Source organism: Solanum lycopersicum, chromosome 1, assembly GCF_036512215.1.
Source record: "Solanum lycopersicum chromosome 1, SLM_r2.1".
NCBI lineage: Eukaryota > Viridiplantae > Streptophyta > Magnoliopsida > Solanales > Solanaceae > Solanum > Solanum lycopersicum.
Genome location: NC_090800.1, coordinates 1289808 through 1311032, shown reverse-complemented (window position 1 = coordinate 1311032; position 21225 = coordinate 1289808). Strand labels below are relative to the sequence as shown.

At 36.6% G+C, this 21225-nt stretch overlaps 1 protein-coding gene across 1 annotated transcript in view; it reads left to right on the top strand.

Annotated features, from left to right (window-relative positions):
• The window catches only part of LOC101263540 (callose synthase 9), a 48290-nt gene extending 27597 nt beyond the window's left edge, over positions 1 to 20693 (top strand). The window contains exons 25-52 of the mRNA XM_010317693.4: positions 2791 to 2885; positions 2991 to 3072; positions 3191 to 3363; positions 3475 to 3595; positions 4248 to 4345; positions 4418 to 4508; positions 4623 to 4783; positions 4859 to 4968; positions 6845 to 6979; positions 9185 to 9253; positions 9340 to 9517; positions 9663 to 9777; positions 11108 to 11227; positions 14630 to 14745; positions 14824 to 14907; positions 14983 to 15095; positions 15485 to 15537; positions 15604 to 15780; positions 15883 to 15930; positions 16233 to 16391; positions 17073 to 17186; positions 17263 to 17351; positions 17532 to 17690; positions 17769 to 17871; positions 18565 to 18684; positions 19209 to 19259; positions 19348 to 19530; positions 20123 to 20693. Of these exons, the coding sequence (XP_010315995.1) occupies positions 2791 to 2885; positions 2991 to 3072; positions 3191 to 3363; positions 3475 to 3595; positions 4248 to 4345; positions 4418 to 4508; positions 4623 to 4783; positions 4859 to 4968; positions 6845 to 6979; positions 9185 to 9253; positions 9340 to 9517; positions 9663 to 9777; positions 11108 to 11227; positions 14630 to 14745; positions 14824 to 14907; positions 14983 to 15095; positions 15485 to 15537; positions 15604 to 15780; positions 15883 to 15930; positions 16233 to 16391; positions 17073 to 17186; positions 17263 to 17351; positions 17532 to 17690; positions 17769 to 17871; positions 18565 to 18684; positions 19209 to 19259; positions 19348 to 19530; positions 20123 to 20359 (3354 nt within the window). The 3' untranslated portion in view covers positions 20360 to 20693. The remainder of the gene's footprint in view (positions 1 to 2790; positions 2886 to 2990; positions 3073 to 3190; positions 3364 to 3474; positions 3596 to 4247; positions 4346 to 4417; positions 4509 to 4622; positions 4784 to 4858; positions 4969 to 6844; positions 6980 to 9184; positions 9254 to 9339; positions 9518 to 9662; positions 9778 to 11107; positions 11228 to 14629; positions 14746 to 14823; positions 14908 to 14982; positions 15096 to 15484; positions 15538 to 15603; positions 15781 to 15882; positions 15931 to 16232; positions 16392 to 17072; positions 17187 to 17262; positions 17352 to 17531; positions 17691 to 17768; positions 17872 to 18564; positions 18685 to 19208; positions 19260 to 19347; positions 19531 to 20122) is intronic.
• Positions 20694 to 21225: the final 532 nt, after the last annotated feature.

Sequence of the window (21225 nt, the reverse complement as noted above, 5' to 3'; positions counted from 1 at the left end):
AAGCAGTTTACTCTGTAGGGTATTTTTGGTTTCTAGATGGTCTTCCATGGCCATTCCATCTCCTGTCCAGCATTCTTGTTGAGTTCCTTATAAACTGAATTTACTGAGAATTGACCTTTGATATCATTCTGCCAAACTAATAAGTCCTTTTCAGTGAGGTTGCTGAAAGAGCCAACTGAATCTTGAAATTCTGCCACTTGGTCTATCTCCCAATCCTGAAGGTTCCTCCTTAAGAAAAAATTCCATCCTTGTCCAGTCCACATTGTAGACACAGAGACCTGTTGATGTTGGCATAAATCGAACAATTCAGGATGCAACTATTTCATAAGGACAGACCCATTCCACTTATACTCCCAGAAGGATGTATTTGACCCATCTCCCACTTCTACGTTGGTTCTGTGATATAGCACTGGCCATAGATTTCTGATTGCTCTCCATACAGTGCATTTATATAGAGTACTTATCATTTTAGTCATCCACTTATCTTCCATGCCATATTTTGCTGTGATGACCTCTTTCGAGAGCATGTTATCTTCATTTGCAAGCTTCCACAACCACTTCATCATTAGGCTCTGGTTTTGTTTCCTCAGATTTCTTATGCCTTTTACTTGACACTAGTAACATTTGTATTTCAGTCAGTACTTAGGTAGTACAAAAAAACCATATTTACTAACAAGAAGAAAAAGATTATAGTCTTTCCAATGCTAAACCAGGAACTAGATGGACCCTAAAACATCTATGATTGACTCAGTCTCATTGGAGTAGACATTTGTACACCAAATACAGAACAACAAAATACTCTCTCTCTCTCCTGTATTTTTACTCACAATCAGTTCTTTCCATTTAACAAGATGAAACTTCTTATCTTCACTGCCTGGCCATAAGAAATTTCTTCTAAGAGCATCAATGCTATTAGATACATTGGCAGGCATTGAGAAGGCATAGGGATGACTGACATCATATAAGAGGGTAAGCTTTGTTTTTATGTCACAGATGAAAGCTTCTTTCTTCCGTTTGATCATTTGATGTATACAGTTACTTCTATAACATACTTTCCTGATATTGCGCAAAAAAACATTGACAATTTCTATTTCTGGATTATTCTGTCTTATATTTATGGTTATGATATTACTTTATACTTCATCTTGTACCACAACGTATCCTTTGTGATCCCACAAGTGGAGTGAGAGGTTAGGGTGTATAACCTTATTCCTACTTTGGGTACGGTAGAGAGGTTGTTTCTGATAAGGTTCAAGTAAGATGTTCCTAAAATTGGTTTGACAAATACAATATTTAAAGGCTAAAAGTTATGGAAAATACTACAAAAAAGAAAAGTATTGACAACAAATTAGTTAAGATAACCCAACTAAAAGAAACAACAATATTAGTACTATTGAAGAATATGATAATAATAGAATAATAATAACTATACTGATAAGTAGATGAGAGAGCAAACAAGGTGCTATAAGCTAGAATCATGCTCCCCCAAAGGAAAGAGAGAAATCGCTCGACTACCTACTAACATTCATGTCTTCACCGGTTAGGTGATGTTTTGTCATGTCATGTCTAATCGCCTTTCTCCAATTCTTTCTCGGTCTACCTCTAATTCTCCTTGAGCCCATCATTGCTAACCTCTCCACCTCCTCATTGGGGCATTTATGCATCTCCTCTTTACATGCTCGAATCATCTTAACCTCGGTTGCATCTAGTCCACTATTTAGGCCACTCTCTCCTTGCCCTGTACATCTTCAATCCTAATCTCATATCTCCTAGTGTGCAACACATCTTTCTTTGCGTCTTCATCTCTGCTACATTTATCTTTTGAACATATGAATTCTTGACTAGCCAACACTGCCCTGTGCACCATAGTTTGTCTAACAACCACTCTACAAAACTTACCTTTAGGACTCGGTGACACATTCTTATCACATAGTACATTGGATGCAAGCCTCCATTTCATTCACCTCAATCCAATACGATGTATGACATCATCATCGATCTCCCTATTTTCTTGGATTATCGATCTCTAGTTGCTTTCCTAATACAATTAGCTGTCCTAGTCCACATCCTATCTGCGTCCCTACTAATCTCCCAAGTCCCCCATAGCCATCAACTTCTGCGCAACTCTTGAATTTTATCATGTGTCAATCCCTCCCCTTAATCCTTGTCATATAAAGCCTCATCCTCCTCGTCTTTCAATCTCTAGATTCACTACCAAGAGCTTATGTTGGGTTGTATCACTTGGGATGATCATACCAGCCTTACATAAACCTCGATCACTTTTCCTAGGGAATAGGTAATGGTTTTGAGTCCTAGCCACCATACTACAAAAGCTGATCAAGTGCTCCTCCTCCTTCTGAAAACTCAAGTTAGCCATCACCAAATCAAAATGTTACGCTTAGAAATATGTATTATAGAGTTTTCCTCAGTGTGGTTAAGTAGTTAGTAGTGCGTGAAGTGGGCTTTACTAATGAACAGATATTCAAATTATTCCATTCAGGATCTTTGAATCTGTCAAAATGTTGGATTTCTAAACTCTCATAAGGTCCTCCTGGAATTCTCGTGAGTGAAGCCTGATATTTTTATGGGATTAGGGTAAAGGGGCAGGTCCATACTCCCCTGAGTTACAAACTTGTGAGCACAGTTGGGGTTGGCTTAGCCAACTCAAAAATGATTTCTGGGTTATTTTGAAAAAAAACCTTGGAGCTTTTCTAGTTAACCATCTTCCATGCTAGTCTATTCAGAAGTTTGTATTTTGTTTCTTTTAATATCATGTTGTTGTAAAAACAGGTTTTGGAGAGAAACAAAGCCGATGCTGCTCGATTTGCACCTTTCTGGAATGAAATTGTCAAGAATTTGAGGGAAGAAGATTACATTACTAATTTGTGAGTGACTGTTTTTGTTATTTTGCTAACCCAGTTTCAGTTTGCTTCTACTAGATTGATGGCCTTCAACCTCTTAATTTTGATGGATTGATTTTCAACCTATAGGGAGATGGAACAGCTTTTGATGCCTAAGAATTCTGGGAGTCTGCCCTTGGTTCAGTGGCCTCTTTTCCTCCTAGCTAGCAAGGTTGAGCAGTTGTTAGAGTGCAGACAATTTCTTGTGTTTCCATTTTTCCTGATGCAAAATGTGATCTATGCGGTCAACTGTCATGCTATATATCTTTACATTTATGCTGAATGTGCAGATATTTCTTGCAAAAGATATAGCTGTGGAGAGTAAAGACTCACAAGATGAGTTATGGGATAGGATTTCAAGGGATGATTACATGATATATGCGGTTGAAGAGTGCTATTACGCCATCAAGTTTGTTCTTACATCCATATTAGATGATGAAGGAAATGATGAAGGAAAGAAGTGGTAAGATTTCTAACCCTTCGGAGTCGCTTTGTCTTTTATGAACTCACAATTAACTGTTATTTAGAGTTATGCATAGTCAGTTTATATTCTTTGTTTTGTCTACTATGTTAGGGTTGAACGTATATATGAGGATATTCGTGGGAGCATATCTAAAAGGAGCATTAATGTGGACGTTGATATGAATAAGTTGCCACTGGTGATTCAGAAAGTAACTGCACTAATGGGAATACTGGTACTTGTTCTTTTCAAGTTTGATAACTTTTATACTTAAGAACATAAGGTCTGCTTTGTTCTTTTGAAATTTTCTCTTTCCCGGTATCCTTATCATCATTAACACTGGAGACTAGATAGTATTGAACTTATGCCGGCACAAAGTTTGAAAATCAGTGATCTGCTTTAGCGCCATCTAAGAGGCAGTCAGTTGACAAATTTAGCAAACATGTTCCCTTAGAATGGTCAAAGGACTGGAATCTAGGGTCTCCCTTGTGCATCTTCTGTGACTTCCGAGTGTCTGCTGCTCTCATCAAGTCTTCTACCGCTGCACGCCAGGCCCCTCATCCCCTCACTTGCATCCTCTTTCTTCATTGTATTTAAGATGAAATTAATGAATTTGAACGTTCTCATATCCACATGTTCATGGTACGTCTTGTCATACAAAGAGACCTCTCAATAGGTGATGCATACTTCTTTTTCCAATTCCATATCAGAAAACTGCATTGGTCACATGCATTTTGTTTTCTTTACTGTTCTTTTGCATCCATTGTTCGGTGACCTCTTATTTCAGTTGAGAGGATTTCTCTTTCATTGTCGGTTTTTAAAAGGACTGAATGAATATTTATCATCCTGCCATTTTGTTTATGATCTGTTAAAATACTCTTACGTAGAAAAAGGAGCATACACCAGAGCTTGAAACTGGGGCTGTTAAAGCTATTCAAGATCTGTATGATGTTCTGCGACTTGATGTCCTTCGCTTCAACATGAGGTATTTCATATCATATTTCTGGGATTATTATACCCTTGAGTGTGGTGCATAATTACTATAATGTCATTTCAGAGACCACATTGAAACATGGAACACTTTGTCAAAAGCAAGGAATGAAGGCCGGTTGTTCTCAAAGTTAAAGTGGCCAAGAGATGCTGAGTTGGTAGGCTTGCATCTGGTTTCCTTTTCCATTTCGTTAGTTTTTTTTCTGTCACCTTTCTGCTCCTTTTCCTTTGAGCTCACTTAAGTTTCCTAAAGATGCACTAAATATATGCAGATGGAACTGATTAAAAGACTTTATTCTCTCCTAACTATTAAAGAATCTGCTGCCAACATACCCAAGAATCTTGAAGCTAGGCGTCGGTTAGAGTTCTTCACCAATTCCCTTTTCATGGAGATGCCTGTAACACGACCTGTCCGTGAGATGCTATCCTTCAGGTCTGTTCTTTCACATTGTCACTGTTTATTTAACTATCTTCAGACCCTTTGTGTGATAAATTTTTACTCTTGCAGCGTGTTCACCCCATATTATTCAGAAACTGTTCTTTACAGCATGTCAGAACTCCTTAAGAAAAATGAAGATGGAATTTCTATTCTGTTTTACCTCCAGAAAATATACCCAGGTAATCATTGTTTCTTTGTGCAAAGCATTAGGCAGAAATAGATGGTATTATCCATTTGCATCATTTGATCTTATTTCTCTGCTGTTCATTTAACTGATTGAAAAAAAAAATTGTGCTGAGATTTTAAACTATTTTATATAACTCATTACTTTTGATCCCAAAAGTAGTGTTTCCCTTTTCCCCTTTTCTAGTTAATTGACACTGCTTAACTGCTTGTTTTTATCAATTTTTGTTCTTAGTGTCCTAAATTTTCTTCTCTTTTGGTGAATTTTGTTCTTAGTGTTCATCTCACGTGTCTTTGTAGAGTATTTGAAAGTCAACTTTAAAATCGCTAATACTGAGATGAAAATGCAAATTGTATCGAGCTCCATGATGTTAAGAATAAATTGACTTGCATCCTTCCCTAGGAGAATGCTTATTTTACAGTTCTTTGATATCCTGCAATGTTATGCTGGATTGGAACTATATTTGTTGGTATTTTGATAACTTTTGTTTGTGTGGATAAACACTTCTAGTGTTATATTTTAGGCCATGTAAGAAACCATATTGAAGGATAAAAGCATGTCCTGATGGTCTTTTGTCCGAGTAATTTTCTTCGTTGAATCTTTGGGTCATGTTTGAACCTACATGGTCCATGACTCCGGTGTCTGTATCCTTTGCTGTGAATGATATGCATGTTATTATATGACTCTCTCTTTCTTTCTGATTTGTTAGTATAGAGGAAATGTCTACAACAACAATGACAACATTTTTCAAAACAGATTTTGTAAAGGAAATGCATGAGTAATGGAAATTGACATTCAACCTAATATCCTTACCAAAAAACGTGAAATCTAATATCCATAATGTCTCATTGATTCTATTCTCATTCCATTGAAGATCTAGCCATAAACAAGGGTTTCTGGCAGGGAATACTGAGTGACACTGTCTAAGGAACACTTGTATTAGCTCATTCGGTGTTTGCCTATGTCAAGGCAACGCAGAATTTGGGAGAGGTGATTAGACATGACATGACATGAAACATCTTCAGCTCACCAAGGACATGACCGTAGATAGGAAAACATAGAGATCAAGGATTAGGGTTGAGGGTTAGTAGGTAATCGGGCGATTTCCTCTTCCCGTCGGAGACCATGAGTCTAGCATTGAGCACCTTGTCTGTTCCCTCTTATACTTAGCGTTATCATCAATATTATTTTATTATTATCTTATTCTTTAATTGTATTACTACTGTTATTTCTTTTACTTTGGTTATATTTACAATTATTGCTGTCAAATATTCTTAAATTCTGCAGTATTTTCACCATAGCTTTTACTCTTGTATTTGTCAATTCTGTTTTAAAAATAGATTTCCTTGAGCCGAGGGTCTATCGGGAACAACCTCTCTACCTCACACAAGGTAGGGCTAAGGTACACATACACCCCATCCTCCGCAGACGCACTCGTGGGGTCACACTGAGCATTTTGTTATTGTTGTGGTGTTTTACCTATGTCCTTCCTGACATACTCTCCTTGGTTGTTAGCTCTATGAAACTTTAGTATCCCTTATAATCATCTCTGAAAACAGAGAAGAAGACGAACAATGCTCGTTGGTGATATGTATTCAGTGTTGTAAGCGTACATCTTCAACTAATAATCTACAGCTAATTGTTGGTCAATGTCTGATTAGTTGGTGACATGTAGTTAGAATGTTGTTTCAGATTCTTTTAAGTGTCTTCAGGATGATTTCATTGTAGGCATTCCCTTTGTTTGTATACCACATTTTGCTGCAGTTATGACTGTTTCTTGATTTAGTTGAGTTAGTCTTTAGAAGTTACATTTGAATGATAGTCTCCTTGTTGTCGTTTCACTGAGAGGAAAAAGAAATTGTTGGCTGCAGATGAATGGAAAAACTTTCTTGCACGAATAGGTCGCGATGAGAACATCTCAGAGAAAGAACTTAATGATAATCCAAATGACATTCTTGAACTTAGGTTCTGGGCTTCATACCGTGGGCAAACATTGGCCAGAACTGGTACTTATTTCTCTGCTCTCTTCTAAAATTTGTAGTATATGCTGTATCCTTCAATGTTTAATACTACACTGTGACTGCATCCTGTACCTGAGGAATGGCGTTTAGGTGTTACCTCAAATTTATTCTTACCTGTTTTAGGTTTTGGACAGACTATTTATTTTTACTTTGGACTTAAAATATCAAGGATCAAGCTGTCTACTTGGTCTGTCTTACTCGTTGCAAGACTTCTACTTTGATGCTACTACTACAATAACTACACGTCAATCCAAGCTAGTGTATTATGTGGATTCACCATGGATTGACAAGTTTACGTTTGCTGGCCCACTTTTTACTTGTCAATGGAATCTTTTTGCTCAAAACTCGGATTTGAGTAGTCATTTATTTGGCACCTTAAGGGGTGGGAACTTCCGCTCTAACCTCTTTTAGGAGGATTCCATCCACTGTATAGGACCTTTATTCAGACTTGAGACCCCCAATGTAAGCAAGCACACACAGACCGAGCTGAAAATCCCAAGCTCACTTGTAGTTCGATACATAAGATAAAATACCAGTATCCTTTATTACTCAGGCAAGTGTCCAGGACTCAAATTCATGAAAGATTTTCAGAAACCACCCTTCCTCTCCCCGCAGCCCACTTTCAGCAATTATTCTCCTTTCTCAATGTTAGGGCACTATCATTTAATTCAATACATTGGCCAAAAAAGATGATTACATCCATCAGTTTTATTGGTAGAAAGTTTTTCGTAGTCATAACTGGAATGGAAGAAAGAGAGAAAAATGAAAGTAGGGACGTCATTGCCGGTATTTCTCTTATTGCGCTATTCCGAGTAAAAAACAAAACCTTGACACCCAGTAAAATGAAAGGAAGGATTCATTGGCCTATACTATGCTTCTAGAGACGAAAATAAATATATGAAGAAATTTCAGTTGATTTTAGATGGAAGTCTTTTTACTTAAATCTTTCTGCAAAAGCATGGATGATACAAATTATGCAAATTATACTAGATGTTCTGGATGATTTGAACAAATTGTTAACATTTCCAGTTTCATCGAAAAAAAGAAAGAAGAAAGAAGAAAGAAGATTAGAACAAATTATTTAAAATAAAAGAAAGGATAAATTGAAGGTGTTCAACAAAGGGTGAGCATAAGATTATACTGTTTGAATTTATATGGGAAAAAAGAGTGATCTTACTTGTGAGATGAATGACTATGACATAATTAGGACCAGAGAAATCTTGAAAATATGTTTATAATGTAAAATGGAAGACTTGGCCATGACAATCATTCACTTTTTACTGGATTTATTTCACTTAGTTTGAAAATTGGCGTTTGGTCATGAAAATTGTGAATCTAACTTGATGTTGTATTTGAAATTTGAATAACACCCAAAACCTTGTTTTCACTTTCAGTTTTTACACTTCCACTATAGTTTTCTTTTCAAATTTTACCTAAATCTTTTGTTTTTTTATAAAAATGGCTCTATTTAAATTATATTTCATGTTTTTTTGGATAACTTCGAACACCAAATGTTATTTGAAAAAATTATAACTACACACTATTCCAGTTTCAAAAATCCAGATAAAAGGAAAATATTTGTAATATTATGTAGTAGCAATCTATGACCTTATGTGACTATCTATTTCGAGATATTACTCTTTTAGAGAAGATTTGATTGTATGTTTCAGGTAAATTTTTCAAGTCGGGTGGTTTTGCTAGCTTTTAGAAATGGGTGGGTGGGTTGTAAACTATATTAGAAGAAGTACATTCAAATTCTAAATATTCTTTGCAAAAAGTATGGCTTAACGCAACTTCAACTTTTTAAACTTCAAATGAAGTGAAGGATATTCAATTTTCATGGCCAAACGCCCGCTTAAATTTCTGATAAAGTATGTGAAGGGAGACAGCTGCTTTAGAAGAAGAAGTTGAAGTTGAATTTTCTGTCTCTTGTGATAGAAAAGTTAACGATGGGCTGCTGGGGCGAACTTTTAGGAGTGGAAGTTTAGGATGTTCAGTGTATCAGAAAAGACAAAAGCCCTAAAAATGGTAAGATCACCAAAAAATGCTTACAGTACTTACTGGGCATATCCTATGTGCATGCTTGTGCTAGGTAGGTTCTCATGCTTTCCTTTCCTGGATAATGTTGGATACCTGCTTGTTTTTCGTATAAATTTCTTTCCCTTACACAACCTTTCTGGAGTTTTGCAGTTCGTGGAATGATGTACTACAGGAAAGCACTAATGCTTCAATCGTATTTGGAAGGGATGATTACTGGAGGTTTGCTTTTCTGAAAACCCAAAACAACAAATTATTTGGTTGATTTTCTCTTCCTTCACCAGTTCTCATCTTCTGTACTTTGTTAGATACTGAAGCAGGAACTACACGAAATGAAATTACGGATACTCAAGGATTTGACTTGTCTCCTGAATCAAGAGCACAGGCAGATCTGAAATTTACGTATGTTGTCACATGCCAGATATATGGGAAACAGAAAGAAGAGCAAAAACCCGAGGCTGCAGATATTGCGTTACTAATGCAAAGGTGATATTTTTTCATTTAGTTATTAATGAATGTAAATGATAGATTATATTTTTACCTTAATTCAGAAAAAAGAAGAAGAGTATATACTGTTTCAGAGCTGATGTCAAAACCGCTTAGCTGACTTTGGGATCGACTTTCATTGTAGAAATGAGGCTCTTCGAGTTGCTTTCATTGATGAGGTTGAAACTCTTAAAGAAGGGAAGGTGAATAAGGAATATATCTCAAAGCTAGTAAAGGCTGACATCAACGGCAAAGATAAGGTGCCATTCTTTTTCTGCTCTAAAATCGGCTCAAGGGCATTTATTCATTTCCATTATGCTTTTTCTATTTAGTCTTCACTTAAAAATTTGTTCTGTTTTTTTTTTCAGCATGTAATATACGTAAATAGTGGTACAAAATATGCAACTGTTTCTGCTTTGGAATTTAAAGTAAATTATTCAAAAAATTGCATCAGCTTTTCAGAATTCGAAGCATAATCTGAATGAAGCTGGGTCTTCTCTTACTAGTGCTGTTTAGTCCTGTTAGGCTTTTGCTATATTTGCAATTTTTCTTCCTTGTGTTGAGGTTCTAAAATGTCAACATGGGGAAATGGAGCTGTGTTGCATCTCAAACTAAAAATGTCCTACATACATGGGAAAAGGAAGTAAGTGGTTTTATAAGTTGGGTCCTGTGGTTGATAGTCCTAGAAGTCCTTTTTTGGTTATTACAACTTTCTACACCCCAAAAAATTAGAATGAGTATATCTCAGCCTGTATCTGTTCAGTTCTTCAAGTTGTGTAATGAAAAAAAAGGTCTTTTAAGTATTGCCTTGGACCTTTTCAACTCAAGCTATTCCAAACGGTAACAATAGTTGGAGTTTGTTGGAAGTGTACTAGCAAAATATGTTGTCTCGGTGCTTGTGGTCTCTAATCATTTTGGATGTCAAGGGGCAACATAAGTGGGCTAAATGAAATCTCAAGGGTTAAGTTCTACATTCGCAAAGAATTGAATGGAAGCCTCCCATAGACACCACAGAAGCTTACACTACAGGTTCTCCATCACCTATTGGATCTACAACGAGGATATTCCTCCTTTGAGGGTGAATTTCGGGTTCTAAACTAGACAAATTTGATGCTAGTAAGAAAAGGGAAGCAAAATGAATCACTTGCATGGTCATTGGCACTTGTGCATAAAAGTCTGTCTTTTTGTGACAAGTGTTGGCTATGATAAATGGTCATAAAGTAGTGATAAATGGTCATAAACAATAACGTAAGAATGTGAAAATTGCAGTTGTAAGAGTTTGCTACAACTGTTGTCTTCTTAATTCTAGTAATAACACAACCAAAAGTAGGATTAGAGGTAGGATGCGAGGCAATGAGTAAGATGAGAGGTGCTGTTTTCTGATTGGTGCTTTCCTCAGCCATTTGCAGGAATTTTATGTAGAGTAATATAATTTTTTTTTCTGGAACTGTTTTGATTATAAAAAAAAGAGGTAGTATAATATACTGAATTTGTATTTGATAAGATATCATTTTCAGTGTTCGGACTTTTGCCTTGTACATTCAAAATTGTAACGCTTGTACTTGCTTGTTCTTTTCTACATGAGTACAGGAAATCTACTCAATTAAATTGCCTGGAAATCCTAAACTTGGTGAAGGAAAACCTGAAAATCAAAATCATGCCATTGTCTTTACGCGTGGAAATGCAGTGCAAACAATTGACATGAACCAGGTAGCCAAGCATTTAATGTTTTGTTGACTGTTAGTCTGTAGCTTTTGGTATACCTCTTGTATATGACCATTTTTGCCCTCTTGAGTTTTTTTGGCTTCCAATAAATAGGTGATGATCCCTATTTACTAAAGAAACTATAGGGTGGATTCCAACGAAGGGGTGGGGGTGGGGGATGTGGGTGGGGGTGGTGGTGGTGTTCATACGTAAGTCCTAACTAGAGCCTAATCTTCTCCAGCAGGGTGGCCGTAGTGAGATAGAGTGGTGAAACTGGGTTCCGAATAAAAACAGACCAAGCAGGGAAGGGAGATATGCTCCAATTATTAAGTGATATGTTGGTTTTATGTTGAAGAAAATCCTTCCACAGTGAGTATAATGGTCAAAATGAAGTGCAGAATACAGAATAATTTTGTTATCACTCTTCGAAGTACCTAGTTCAGCCCTTTATCAAAATCTGAGAATCATTTAGTTTTCTACCTTTATTTTTTCTTTTAAAATAATACATATTTATAAGAAATGAACCTTTAACATAACAACAACCCCAAAAGCTAGCTCATGAGGTGAGTATTGCCTAATACCATATAAGGAGACAAAGTTCGCCATCCTATACTGATGTGGGAATCCACCACCCTCGTACGCCAGTGCTAGCAACTAGAGCATGAACAACATAATATAGAGCCCAACATCCGGTGAGCAAAGAATTGGGTTGGATCTGATTCTGATATTGAGTCCCAACAATACAACAAAATCAATCAGAAATAGGAAACTCTCCAGAAACAGTGAAACCTCTCCACGAAAGGTGACTGCCTGGTTGGAAAGTTGTATGTAGAGAAACCTGAATGGGTGATGTAGGAATGTGACTCAACTGTGTGGAAAGAGTGGTAAAAAACCACAGGTGTTGCCTCATGACATCAAAAGGTAGGTGCAGGTGGCAGCACATGAGGTGTGTGAAGCACTTTCCGGTAGTTGGCTTTCTTGAGCTGATTCACACAATTGTGAGGTGTGTCCCAGTGGTACTGGTTTGTGCACAATGCTGACAGAGTGACACAATGGCAGGAAAATTGTGTGAAAGTGATGCTTCTCTCTAATAAATATGTTGCTGGTAGTTGCACAATAAGTAATTTTCTCGCCTACAAATTATAGTAGTTATATCAAGTCCTCGCCCACTCACTTATGTTGGAATCTAGCACATTTCCTATTCCCTTCCAAGGGCAAGGAGGGGTCTAATCAACAGCGATAAATGCTAGGATTCCCCGACAATTTTGTTATGTTATGGTCTAGGTTATTTGCGAATACATGAGTGGTATCTGTATCATGGAAACTTTTGGCAGTATTTTAGCTAACTTCTGGTGCACGTAACTTGCTTCTTGAGCTTTCCGCTGAGGATATTACGTGTTCGACCTTGAATTTTTGCCCCTGCTTAGTAAAATCTTTAAGATATGACCTTAACTTAAAAAAAATTGTTTGGAAGAATTTACGTTGCCCATCAGGCATAAGTTCTCAGTAAATATCCTGAACATTTGCCTTACGGAAAAATTTAGAACTTGTGCTTGATGGGTAACATACCTAAAGTTCTAACTTTTTCCTATAAGGCAGAACTTCTAGTCAATTGAGCAAGTGCTCTGTCATAATATGTCCTGAACGTCTGTGTTATGGGCAAAAGTTAGAAGTTATGGCTGATGGGCAACATACCTATGTTTTAACTTTTGTTATAAGGCTGAACTTCTTGTCAGTTGATACGTTGCTGCTAATTTTTTCTGAAGAATTAATCTCAAAATATCATAGAATTTCTACACAAACATGACATCTGGTCAAGCATTTGGTAATTTTATAAGAAACTACTGGATAAGCTTACACTATTGCTTTTGATGCTCCAAAACACTTGGCTAACTTAATTCCCTTCCCAGTTCATATGTTAGGCTTATCAAAGTGGTAAGTAAAGGTTTGAAACCTAAAATTATTGCTAATAATTTTCAGAACTTGTGTTCTGCCAGTACTCTAGTTTCTATCTCTAAACCTGTAGAAGTATACATTGTTTTGTGCTGCATACTCTGATCGTGTCCCTTTTTTTTTGCCCAAATATTTTATTACCTCACAGGGGAGGGGGAGGGAAATATTGAAGGGGATTACTATGAGATCAAACTTTCCACCTACCTGGTGGAAGGTGGGGAGTTCACCAGTGAGCTCTCTTAGGTATGTCAGTGTCTCGTAGAATCAAACTCTCGTGAACTCACCGTGCGAGCTGCCTTCCTACTCCTTGAACATGTCTTTGGTAACATGGTTGCTAATTGTTCTTCCCCTGACCAGCACTGGAAACTTTATCAAATCGTGCACATTCTGTTGTAATCTTATTGCATTTGAGGGAGAAAATTAGATTTATTCGAACTTTTACCTAAAATTGAAGACTACTTTTGGTCCTAAAAATGTGTTGTTAAATTATCTTACCTTCAATTTGGATCTTTTCTGGGGTGGGGGGAAGGGTTGTGATCTTAAGTACAACATAAAACACGGAGAACTTTTGGTCTTGCTTCCATGTCCCATATTTGCTGGAGATGCTTGTTGATGACTAGTTTTCACCTAAAATTTGAGCACATACAATACACAACTCACAGCTTAGATCTCTGATTTATCCTACAGCGACAACTTCTTCCCAACAGCCCTACACACTAATTTCCTTGCTTTAGTACTTGTAATTTCACCCTTTAACCACAGATCCTTCCCCCTTACCCTCTGCGTACCTCTCCACATCCCATTTTTTAGTCTTCTAGTGTGCGCTCTGTACTTCAGCACCTTGGGCCAGTTATTTATTCTTATGTTTACCTTTTATATATTAATGAGTAATCTAACTGACCCCAACTATCTTCATCCGGATGTTTTTATTTGGACGCTTCTAATTACTCTGTACAGTCTTAATTAGAAACTTATCTTTTTTGACAACTATTTGAGTAATTTATTGTGATTATAAAATCTCTGTTTATGAATGTATTGATTGTATCAGCTTGTTGTACACCTCTCAAATGGTCTCTCTATCTTGTTATTTGTCAAATGATATTCACACATTTTTTCATCCATAGTATCTTCTTAGTGTTACAGTTTTATCTTGCTTTATTTTATTTTGTTTTGCAATTTGATTGCACATTGATACTGCGATGTTGCAAATTTTGCGAGCAAGCTTTCTAGTTTCTTCTCTCGTTATTGTTTTTATTATTTTTGTATGTTTTAGTTGCTTCTCTTAGCCTTCATAGATTTTCCCAGTCACACTGATAAATAAACCAACCTTTCATCATTGATTGTCGGAGGCGAGTTACATATTTATATTACCAGTAACAGAACAAGTGAGACTCCATTTCATTTTGATGTACCCAATCTTACCTCGACCTCTCACCATGTTTTGATCTACCACAGGATAATTATTTTGAAGAGGCTCTGAAGGTGAGAAATCTTCTTGAGGAGTTCTTCCAAGATTATGGCGTTCATCTTCCTACAATTCTCGGTGTTAGGGAGCATGTGTTCACTGGCAGGTAATTTTGAATCTGATGAAATATGCTTGTGTCATTGGGTTTTCTGAACAGCCATCTTATATGGGTTTTATGTTTCAGTGTTTCTTCATTGGCGTCCTTCATGTCTAACCAAGAAGCTAGCTTTGTGACCATGGGCCAACGTGTTCTGGCAAATCCTTTGAAGTGAGTAGGCATTTATAATGATGATATTTTTATTGCACAGGGAGTCAATTTGTGACAGATTGTGAAATTCTTCAGAGTTCGTATGCACTATGGACATCCAGACGTCTTTGACAGAATTTTCCATATTACTCGAGGTGGTATCAGCAAAGCCTCACGTGTGATTAATATCAGTGAAGACATCTTTGCAGGTAACCGATTCGCTCCTGAATACTCCACTGGCATGCACGTTGTGCATATCCATTTTACATCCTCTTGGTTAGAAGCTTCCTCACAGAAGAGGATATCTCCTGGATTAGTGTAAATCAATGATTCTTCTCTGCTGCTAGCGTACTTATTCTCAGCTTGGGTCGTCTTGTTTGGACTGCGTCCGTACTTTTGGTTCATTTCTCTTAAATCGTTAACCAGCTACATGTTAGTTGTGTATTTCTATATAATTATAAAGTAAATCTTTTCTAGTCTTTTTCTTAACGTGACACTCAGAAGCACTATTTAGAAAGATCAGCCAAAGAACACCTCAAAATAACTTGATTCTTTATGTTTGGCCAGACATTCTAAATACTTGCAAGTATAAATGCAGGGTTTAATTCAACGCTACGGCAGGGAAATATTACTCACCATGAGTACATCCAGGTATATTTTTTCCAACCTCTGTCTTCGAATACAGATGATTGCAGTGCCTAAACTATGACCATGCAGGTTGGTAAGGGACGAGATGTTGGACTCAATCAGATTGCGTTGTTTGAAGGCAAAGTTGCTGGTGGTAATGGTGAACAAGTTCTAAGCAGAGACGTTTACAGGCTTGGCCAGCTCTTTGATTTCTTCAGAATGTTATCGTTCTACTTTACAACTGTTGGATATTACTTCTGCACAATGGTACAAATTCACATTTTAATGCCATAAGTCTCTATTATTAGTTATGATCTCTAAGACTTTATTGCATGGTATCTCTAACAGACCCTTTAAACTTTTGTGCAGTTGACAGTTCTTAGTGTTTATGCTTTTCTCTATGGCAAGGCATATCTGGTAAGTACTGTACAATTTTTAGCTTGTGAGGTACATTTTGTACAAGTTATAACTCTAGATGTTTATGCTATTAAGATAGGGTTGCACAGTTTAGCCTTCCCGAGTAAGTTAAGGTTACTCATTTAGTCGACCTATTTCTTTGCAATAGTTTTATTGTCATGGTGCAGTTAGCATTTTGATAATTCTGGAGCAAATAAACTTGTTCTTCCAAATTATGTGAACCTTTTGTTAGATATATAAGAATTATGTTTATTTAATGTACATGTTCTGCCTCTTTCTGAAGCTGTCTATTTTTTCTCCAGGCATTATCTGGCGTTGGTGCAACCATTCAAGATAGAGCTAATATATTACAGAATACTGCTCTTAGTGCTGCTCTCAATGCACAATTCCTTTTTCAGATTGGTGTTTTCACAGCGGTTCCTATGATTCTGGGTTTCATTTTGGAACAAGGTTTCCTAAGGGTATGTTTCTTAGCTCCTCGTGCCATAGTTTGATCTATTATGCCTAAAGAAGTCAAGTTCATGATTGACTAATATTGATTGATTAATTGAGTCTTGATATGGTTAAAATTCCAGTGACCATTGAGTATTTTCTTAGCTTCTTATCTTTCATTTAAAACATCTCTTAGTTTACTGCACCTACTTTACCTTCCTAGCTATAAGTTGATATATTTTTCTGCTTTTTGTCTTATTCCCACTAATCGGTCCATCAATATCCTCCTTTCAAAAGCTATGCTGTTTTGACAACTTAAATTATCTTTTTCAAAAAAAGTTAATGTAAAAGGAAAATGTGTTTTGGTGTCTGTAGTGTTCTTGATGATTTCTTAATGTTCTGTGAGTGGAAAGAATTTTTCTTGAGAAATGCCTTGAACCCACTTGTTCTTCACATAACTGCATTGAAAATTAAAGAGAAACTAATTGATCTATTCAAAGAGGTCTCCTGCTAAAACTTTTTACAATAGTTCAAGAAAAATATCATGGAGAATGCAACTGATCTCTATGAAGAATTCATCAATTGCTGCTGCTAATTCTGTTTTGTTGTCTTTAACATTTAAAATGTAGTGCTATATTTTATGACATTTTTCATGGCTCTCTCTGCCTGTCCATTTTCCATTCTCACTGGCATCATTCTTGTCGTTGCAGGCTGTTGTTGGTTTTGTCACTATGCAGTTTCAGCTTTGCACTGTCTTCTTCACGTTCTCCCTTGGCACTAGGACACATTACTTTGGTCGAACCATCCTACATGGTGGTGCAAAGGTAGGTCCATCTTCTTATGCTACTCATTTCTTATTTCTCTGTGTAAATCTAATCAGAAAATCATATTTGTTAACAGTATCATGCAACCGGTAGGGGATTCGTCGTTAAACACATCAAGTTTACAGAGAATTATAGGCTCTACTCCCGCAGTCATTTCGTTAAGGGGTATTTCTCTCTCTATCTCTCTCTGTAAGGCATACGGCGTACAGAAATGTCACGCCCTTGTATGTGTGTGTGTGTGTTGGTGTGATTGCATGCACGCACATGTGCACACTTCTATATGGTCATCTTTTATCATAGCTCTTTTCTGTCCTAATGGAAGTTATACCAATCTTCGACCTTCAGCATGGAAATTGTGCTTTTGTTGGTGGTATATGCTGCTTACGGCTACAACGAGGGTGGTGCCTTATCCTACATACTTCTCACTGTTAGCAGTTGGTTTCTGGCTATTTCTTGGCTTTTTGCTCCATATTTGTTTAACCCAGCAGGATTTGAATGGCAGAAGTAAGTAATGTTTTATTATGATTGGAGGTTCATATTTAGTTGTACGTTTGATTTCATCATTCTTGTGTTCCTCTATAGGACGGTAGAAGACTTCCGTGATTGGACCAACTGGCTTCTTTACAGAGGTGGAATTGGTGTTAAAGGAGAAGAAAGTTGGGAGGCTTGGTGGGATGAAGAACTGGTATGAACTATATTTTGATACGAATGTGGTTATTGACCTTAACGATTATTCTCCATCAGTTCTCTAAGGAATAATGAATTAGGGGGTAATGATAGATAGTCTAGTATTGTGCAAAACTACTGATAGTAGATGTTTTAAATTGGGCATTGCCACCTATGTCAAGTCCCTGTCAGTAATTTAAATTCAATTGATGACTCGATTTAGCAATCAGAATGTTTCATTAAATTATCCCCAAGGTTTCCAAAGCATATTTCAAGAATATGTATTGGTTTATTATGAGTTGGTGAAAGTTTTAAGATAAACAACTGATTGTAAGAGCTTCAAATGGGTAGTGTTGTGTCATGACTCTTCTCTTCCATTTTATTTTTTGCTTTTCCTAATTAATGCCGAACTTATAGTGGATTCATTTAACCCCTTTGTGATTGTATTTATGTCTGCCTTTCTTGCTTTTGACCCTGCATAAAAATATTAAGAATTAGATATGGGAATTATTGTAATGTTTAAGCATATATACATATATGTGCTCAAGGCATTTAATTCCTTGAATTGTTCTTTATAATTTCTTCGTTTTGAATTGAGTACATTGACTGCTTTTTTCCTCAACTGTCGATGTTTAGTAGCTTTAGTTGGTAATTCCTTATATCATTCATTCTTTTCTTAAAAAATTTGATACACCTTTGTGTTTTTTGACAGGCTCATATTCGAACCTTTGGAGGAAGGGTGATGGAGACCATTCTTAGTTTACGATTTTTTATTTTCCAATACGGCATTGTCTATAAGTTAGATGTTCAAGGAACAAATACATCTTTAACGGTATTACTGTCACTCTTTGCCTAAATTTTATTTGTTTCTGTTATAATTTTTTCCGATCTGTCTAAATTTGGAATTTCAAGACTTGATAAGTGAGATGTATTTTTGGGGGACTATATTTTAAAACATACCTGCTTTACTGAGGGAGGCAGTTTATTCCAACCATTATCTATTTTTGAAAGGCCTAGTTGTCATCAAATTGTAAGATGTTCAGTATACACACAGATTTTGTATCAACCACATGTCTGAAGAACCAAAGAAATTCTCAAGAGAAATTCGGCTCATAAAATTTGATGTTGTGGGGCAAGTTTCACTACCACTCAGTCAGTGATGAGAGAACAAAGTTCTTTGTTAGTTCTTACAATCTAATTAATCACCAGATATAACCATGTACAGTTCAATAGAAACCAGATACAGTTTACTCTCACTGCTTTGTCTTCCTGTACAATCAATTCTGATGTGACTATCATTAACTGTCTATCGAGTGATGGCTGACTGCTGGTGCTTGTGGCTTTATTGTTTATCAGGTGTATGGTTTTTCATGGGTAGCATTTGCTGTCATCTTACTCCTCTTCAAGGTTTGAACCAAGTTTTGTGACCTGTTTTAAGTTTTTTCATAGAGTTTAAGGATGTCAAAATGAGATCCATTATTTTGCGATGCCACAGGTGTTCACTTTCAGCCAGAAAATATCAGTTAATTTCCAGTTGCTGTTGCGTTTTATCCAAGGCCTATCGTTTTTGCTTGCTGTTGCTGGTTTAGCTGCTGCTGTTGTATTGACCGAACTTACTGTGACGGATGTCTTTGCATGCATCTTAGCATTCATACCCACTGGTTGGGGAATTCTCTCAGTACGTCCTCTTTTCCTTCAAGTCCTGTCTTCTGCTGCTTCTTGCTTATTAAATATCTTATGGTACACTAATTACATTGAGAACATTTGCGTAATATAATTATTAGAAAAGGACAGGAAGTTCACTAATATTAGAATTTCTCGCACTATCAAAGAAGCAAATATAAAGTTCAAAATCTAAAGCCTGGATCAGTAATTTTCCCTTTGTTTCAGTTTGATAACTGCGTTGGCATCATTTACATGATTAGTACCTGTGCTGAGCTTTTATATGTGTATTTTGGCGAGTGTAGAGCATTGTATATTGTTTGCTTCTCTCTTGGTGGAGATGTTTTGAGGTAGACTCGATAAAGTTTAGTCTTTTGTAGTGTAGTTTCATATGTTTGGCATCTCTACTGATTGCAATACGTGACATCCTGTACTCTCGTGAAGAAACTATCATACTAGTTATAAGTAGGATAAATTCAAGTTCCCCTGCCAAGTAGTGAACAATATACAACAGTGTTCACTGAACATTTTACACAAATCTCGTCTTTCTTTATCCCTTTTGGACTGTATTAATCTCCCGCAAATATGCATGTTTCATCATTCGACAGATTGCTGCAGCATGGAAGCCTCTAATCAAGAAAATGGGGATGTGGAAGTCTTTCCGTTCAGTTGCTCGTCTGTTTGACGCTGGTATGGGTGTGCTCATTTTCATCCCAATCGCGCTTTTTTCTTGGTTCCCCTTCATTTCAACATTTCAAACCCGGCTTATGTTCAACCAAGCGTTCAGTCGAGGGCTGGAGATCTCTCTTATCCTTGCTGGAAACAATCCAAACACCGGTTTATAATCTCTCTGACAAGTTCTACCAAGGCCAGGATCTGAAAGAGAGGATTCACTTTCCGAAATTCCAAGTGACATGATTCCTCCTTCAGAAGCTTCATCTTCCTCTGATCTTGTACAGAGTAAGAGTAGTTCATATTGTTCTATCACATTTAGGAGCCTTTAGTAGAGTACTTTATGTTATTAGTAATTATTGTAAAATCTGGTAATGTACAGTTTTCAGATATGTAAAATCATAATTTTGACTCTACATGATCCCTCATTATTATTGCACTGAACATTATTGTTTGTATTAAATCAGTTGGAAAAAAAAGAGAGGAAGAGTTTAGATCTTATTTTTATATCCTATGTCCTCAACAAATTGTCAAAGATTTATTGTTTGTATGTGTTCTGTCTAGCATATTTATCAGTCCATTCTAAATTTCAACCTACGAACTTCGATATGCCTAAGAGTCAGCGGGTCCAGTACGAATGACATAACAACCGCGTTTACATGTTTTGAAGCTCGTTTGAACATGAAAATGCGTTTGATTGTTTTTTCCTTGGGATGAATTGGATACATTGTAAGCATTTTAATGGACTATGGAAAATTTTAGTCATTTCGTTTTGGAAATTTCAAATCACAAAAACTTAATAGATTATAACGCACGAAAATTGACAACATCTGCTTTTACATGTTTTAGGCTTGTTTGAACTTGAAAATTCGCCCATTTTTTTTTTTTGCGGTATGACACAAATTGGTAAAATCTATCTATGTCTGTTTGGGGGTCGTTTGAACTTGAAAATGCAACATTTTCCCCTCAAGAAGAACTAGTTTCATTTCTATGATCTTAACGGACGTCATGAAAAATTTTGGTCATTTTGTTTTGAGAT